A 6,377-nucleotide genomic window follows, 5' to 3' on the forward strand; every position below is an offset into this window, starting at 1 on the left:
TTCTATTAGTTCAAGGTTATAGATGCAATTATGCATAAAGACAAAGGGTTATTCTAGTCTCATATTTATTGGTAATAAGCTTATGTATAACATTGTAATTTTGGGTATAATGGTAGAATTATCTGTGGAGATTATATCTTATGTTGCAATATAGGTATTTCTATTATTTATACCCTGTAGTTTGAGAACTCACGAGATCTCACCAAATATCCCGAGATATCTTGGTTTTTGAGATCTCTAGATGAGATCTTATGTGAAACTTGGGTTATACAATATCTCTTCCGAGATCTAAGTTCGAGATCTCAATTGAACAAAGATTTTGGTCAAGGCTTAGCTTTAAATATTCACTCACATACTCAATACACCATAGTTCAAAATTTTGTTTCATCTCAAGATTTCGACCACCCTAAGATGACCAAAGTTATGAAATTTTGATGAAAATTTGGGACAAAATTGTGCTAGGTTTTTTTGGGGTTTATGCTTTTTATCATCTAGTTTTTGTTGGATACCATATTTTAAGGCCAATGAACACATTCCAATGGTTAGTTTGACTAGAAGACAAAACAAATTGGTCTCTTTGATTCGTATATGTGGACAAAACTTAATGTTGTATTTTCACAAATCTAAACATGTTTGAATGAGAAACAATTTCAATTAGTAAACAAGAAAACATTAAAACTTTTCGTATGACATGGGAAGCACTTCAAAATAATGTAGGAAGCCCTTTCATTTTTTTTCTATGACTTTTAGAACCATATCATGTATTTTCCCTATTTCCCCTTTTTTTATGATTTTTATATGATTATCCTAATTTTTGGATAATAAATAAATAACTATGGAGTGGAAAAATATTTCTACTCCGTGAGACCATAGATCAACTAATGGAGTTCAAAATATATTTTATTCCATCACCAGAGAATACATTTATCTTTTACATTTTCTTATGTAAGAAAGTACATCTTTCAAATCTAAATTTAAAAAACAATACATTTTTGAAAAAATTTCAATACCGTGAGTTCATATATTGGCCTAAGGTGTTCAACATATATTAACTTCATCATGATTGAATAAGTTTTAAACATACATTTTCAAAAATACTAATTCAGAGAAAATGGGATAGTTCAAATGGGGTAAAACACCTCAATTATGCTGTTGGTAGGGCATTTGGCCAGCCCTGGCAGCTGCATGTCCAGGGAAGTTGTTTTGGGCTTGAATTCCAGGCTATCTTTGACCTGCTGAGCCTGGTTGCATCACCTCCTCTTCTTCCCCAAACCCTGCAGCAATTTTCTGGATTCTTCCATAGCTGTAATTCCAGAAAACAGCAATTCCTCCCTTCTAAGACCCAAACCATTATAGGAATAGCCTCCCCAAAACCCCTATACCCTTTGGTTGTGAACAGCAGACGCTCCCCACCCTGGAAACCCTAGAACTTCACCCCTAACCTTGTGCAACCCTAACCCTGACCTGGGATTTCAAAATGGCAAAAGAGTAACAAAGTCAGATTGAATTGAAGCTTTCCTTGTAGGGATCGACGATTCAGCATCTATCCTTCAAGTTCGTAACCTTTTCAGCTAAACTAATACCCTAAAACCCTAGCCACAAGCCCTAGAAGCCCAATTCCCCTTCCCTCCTGTTCCAAAAACCCTAGAAAAGTGCTGCTAATCATCTACAGCAGGAAGAAAAGTCCTTTTCCTCCTTGTTTTACATCATTTATCCTCTAAATTTGATGTTTGGCCTTATTTCTATTTCATAGACCTCTGAATTAAATTAGTACAGCCACCATTATTTCAGTTAATTTTTCTTTAAATTCTTTCTCTTTATGATAATTCTGAAGACTACTATTGATGTAGAGGTTTATCTTGACTTTTGATTGGATTGCTTCATCTTGACGAATGTTTTGTAATGCCCCAAGCTTTTTTCCTGATAATTTCCGTAGGCCGAACTTTGCGACTGGTAATACTAAATATGGAATTTTACTTTTTTCAAAGTGTCCCTTTTGAGATTCAATAGCTTCAGTGATAAAATTACTTGCCTCTAAATTACACTATGGAACCTGTGGACTTCTAAGCCCTTTCACATGAAGAACATTCCCCCAACCAAATCGTCCAAGAAGATGTGATACAAGTTACCAGTGGAACAGAAATTCACAGAAGACTTTTGAAGCTAGCCTGCTTCTGTTTGTTTTCATTACAGATCACCAGATGTCACACATCAACTGATTGGAAGTGATGATGCAAAAACCATGTCAACATGCATTGATTGGTTCTTGAGTATGACTTTTAGATTTATATACATGGGATACTCCAAACTTCAGTGTTTTGGAAAAATTGTAAGCTTTGTTTCATGAGCTTGCAAATGTTTGCTGTTTCTATTGTGATTCCTCTTCTGTCAGCTATAGTGTGCCTAGGTGATTGTGTTTCTTTGCTCGTCCATTTGTTCAGGTAATGTTATATGTTTCGGTGTACCATCCAACTCTATTTTTTAGTTTCAGAATTTCTCTATCTTTTAGTCCATTGCAATAAAAAATGCATCTTTCAAGAATTTCAACTACAACCTACAAAGCAAGGAGTAACAATCTTGTCTTCCTTTTAATGAAGGAAACTGCAACTCGAGGAAAATATCGCAAACATCTGGCCACAATTCAAAACAAACGGAAAAGATTCAATAAAAGTATTTCGTCTGCTCTTTACTTTCAGTTCAACCAAGTTTAACTGCTTTTCGAATAGTCTTTCTTAATGGGGGTCTTATTTTTCAGGTTTGCCATGTCCTGAATCATACATCTGGATTGCACAATGCGATGGCTGATATAAGAGAGAACCCTTTGCTAATATGTGACTGGAATGAATGCTTGAACCATATTGCTATGTCAGTTCCTGAAACCGAGCCTGGACAAGAGCAGCTTTATCATTATTTGTCATTTGGCTGGTTGTGTGGAGGAATAATTGAGGTACTTTTTCCTGTGAGAATTATTGTCAATACCAGATTTGCCTTCAGATTGAATTATTATTCATCATACTAAATGGCATTAGTTCTTATCCAGAATAAAAACTTACTCTTGTAGCACTTGCAAACGGGTAGGATTCAGGGGGAAGAAAAGAAAAACTGAGATCACCCACACTACACTGAAATTGACATCTAACCTAGTAACATGAGATTCAACCTCAAGGCTCAAGTACTTGCAGAGATGACCATGGATGTGTAACCTCGAGTCATTTTCTGTAGAAGGGTACATTATTGTCAGCTGTTAGTCTAGCTTTAGCTAGTCTAAATGCTATATAGCACTGGTTTGTAATTGAAGAAAAAAAATGACATACTTACTGATATAGCCTTAGTTGATACTTGATAGGGATCAAGCAAGTACCACTTCTTCCAAGATCTCAAAATATAGACAACAGCGGCATAGTTTTGGTTAAATTTTAAGTGAGTGATCGAGAGGTTGAAATATGAAATGAATCTGAACTTGAATCAATTTTGATGGTGGTTTTGTAAACCTTAAGACTTGGGGTTGTTGAGAGAATTTACGGATCAAAAGTCAAAGGGGTTAGAGGCACTTTTTTGGCTGAAATTTGGACCAAATGGAGGGATAATTAGGGAGGGTGGTTTCCTAAGAAGAAAAGCTTACAGTGGATAAAAAGTACGAAATGAAAAGTTGCACGTTTAACAAAAAGTCCATAAATATGTTGATAAAGAGACCTCAAAATCAACTTTAGGCTTCACCTTGAGGGTTGTTGTAGTTACTCAAGTCAACCCAGCCTGGACCAAGAACAGAGAACCAATTGGACCAGTATCTGCCCTGAACTTCTTTAATGTGCATTTGTGAATGAGTAATGTACACATACTTGGTCAAGAACAGTGACCAGAATTTTAAGAGCCAAAGTATAAATGTACTACATTGGGAATATAATTTTTCTGAGGGCAATGACCATTACAGCTGGGTCCCTAGTCGTGAACAGGTTTATAGTGAACATCTTAAAAAGGTGGAATGGTGAAATAAGGATCTATGTGGCAAATCCCAAGTAATTCTGAATAAGACTTGGTGAGATGAGCTGTGATGCTGGACCATGGCACCCGCGCTTGGTTCTCTGAGCCCATTCAGTTGATGCCTTGTTGGGACCCCCAGCTGATGCATCTTTTCTGTAAACTAAATTGCATCAGTCCATGTCATTTAGACACCCCATAATTAGTTAAACACACAATGAGTAATGATGTGTTATGGAGCACTCTATTGTACAATACTTTTGGATGAAATCATATGATATAACAAAGTTGCTGAAAACTAACTTGAATGTTATCTAGCTGGCCCCAAACATTCTTGATGTTATCTCTTGAAAAATGAAGATTCAATACCTGGATTTTAATTATTTGTTGATTTTAACTTTTCAGTGGAGAAAGCTTCTCCAAAATTGTCCAATGGATGTTCTTTTGTGGTGCTTCAGCGCCAATTTTGGCATCCATCACTAAACTGCCTGTTTTACTGATTTGACTGGAGTACACACACACACACACACAGAGAGAGAGAGAGAGAGAGAGTTGATCATGTCATGTATCTGTTAATTGTTTTTTTATGTTACCAATTTTTTCGTTTGTCTGCTTTAGAGTTCTAACTGTTTACTGGATGGAACAGCATGCATCTGGAAAAAAATTTCAAGAGGTCCTAGAAGAAGCAATCATTCGTCCTCTGAACATTGAAGGCGAACTTTATATTGGCATTCCTCCAGGCATGACACTCTTTCTCTTCATCTTGGAGCATTTCTGACTTATATTGTCAAAATATTTGAAAATGAGAATGTTCAGGAGCCACTTGTTCATTTTGTCTTCTTCCCTTTGGAATACAACTTTCTTTTTCCTTTTTCTCTCTTGCATATTTCCATCGGATGTTGGATTTATGTCTGTTGCAAGAAGTGATTTGCTTTCTTATTTCCATCCCCATATTTAATGATTACCTCAGGTGTGGAATCTCGCCTTGCAACACTCACTTTAGATATGGAAGACCTCTACAAGATCTCCAGGATAAGCAGTTCACCTGATCTTCCTTCCTCCTTCCAGCCAAATAATATGTTGCAGCTTGTAACAGGACTTCCTGCTCTCTTCAACACACTTAATGTGCGCCGTGCCATTATTCCTGCTGCTAATGGGCATTGCTCAGCCCGAGCGCTTGCACGCTATTATGCAACCCTTGCTGGTGGTGGCCTGGTTCCACCACCACATGCATCTTCCAGGCCACTGCTTGGCAGCCACTCTCACATCCCAAAGTTTCACTCCTCGCAATCACCACAGAAAAAGAAAGCCAACAAAATGAAGGAGATAATTGTTCCGATGCAGAAAAGTAAAGTTGATGACCACAAAAGAAAATCAAAGAACGGTGATAATGAAAAATTGACTAGCATTGACAGGTACACTAAGCTCTGTACCAGCAGTGGTAGTAGTTCCAGTAGTAGTTCTGATACAATTGAACGTGTTGATGGAAGTGAGAGCGATGACCATAGAAGAGTTATCAGCAAGATTTTTGGTAACCAAAAGATTCATGATGCATTCTTGGGTGTTGGTGACTATGGTAATCTAGTTTTGCCAAATGGAAAATTTGGGCTAGGTTTCAGGAGGTTCAGCCTGAAGGATGGATCCTTAACTAGTTTTGGCCACTCAGGCGTTGGCGGATCAACAGGTTTTTGTGACATGGAGAATAGGTTTGCAATAGCTGTTACTTTGAACAAGCTCTCGCTTGGGTCTGTGACAGGGAACATAATACAGTTTGTATGCTCTGAGCTAAATTTGCCTGTGCCAGAGGAGTTCGCAAGATTTGGTCCAAGTGGATCTGATATAAACCCAAATTTTGAAAGGCCTTTGATAAATTAAATGATTATTTTTTAACTAAATTTTTGAATGATGTATCTATAAACATGTATATTTGTTTGTAACCTGATACTCCATAACAGCAAGTTCCCATATCCTGTAAAACAGAGATGCATAGAATACAAATGTTTATCTAATTGTCTTTGGGAGTTGAGCATGCGGAGAATTATGAATATTTTTTCGTATGCTGTAGTTGCAATTTGTTCTCTGTTTCCAGAATCATAAGAGATTCTTTGACCAATTAAGAGGAATTATTCCGGAGACGAGGCCGTGTGAAAATATTAATTTTTACCTCTGATGCAGTTCAGAAGAACAAGAAGGCAGGCCAACATCAAATCAGGCCAGTAAACTTTGCTAAGAGTGGACCAAAATACACTTAATTTTGGGTATCCAATGATTATTATGGTCCTATTTTTAAGTTGATTATGATATTATGGTCAACTATATCAGATATTACAGATTTAATTATTGTTAGAGATTTCAAATCTACAGACTTCAAATCTCTCGAGTCATGGTTCGTAAAATTA

At 36.8% G+C, this 6,377-nt stretch overlaps 1 protein-coding gene across 3 annotated transcripts in view; it reads left to right on the top strand.

Annotated features, from left to right (window-relative positions):
- Positions 1–6,177, top strand: part of LOC149015757 (ABC1 family protein) — a 46,224-nt gene extending 40,047 nt beyond the window's left edge. For all 3 annotated transcript variants that reach the window (XM_089155337.1, XM_089155336.1, XM_089155335.1), the window contains exons 16-19: positions 2,598–2,670; positions 2,756–2,947; positions 4,625–4,718; positions 4,949–6,177. In XM_089155337.1, coding sequence (XP_089011463.1) covers positions 2,598–2,670; positions 2,756–2,947; positions 4,625–4,718; positions 4,949–5,853 — 1,264 coding nt within the window. In that variant the 3' untranslated portion in view covers positions 5,854–6,177. The remainder of the gene's footprint in view (positions 1–2,597; positions 2,671–2,755; positions 2,948–4,624; positions 4,719–4,948) is intronic.
- The last annotated feature ends 200 nt before the right edge of the window (positions 6,178–6,377 follow it).

Source organism: Hakea prostrata, chromosome 5 (assembly GCF_041222555.1).
Source record: "Hakea prostrata isolate BN-2017 chromosome 5, UWA_Hpros_2, whole genome shotgun sequence".
Classification (NCBI taxonomy): domain Eukaryota; kingdom Viridiplantae; phylum Streptophyta; class Magnoliopsida; order Proteales; family Proteaceae; genus Hakea; species Hakea prostrata.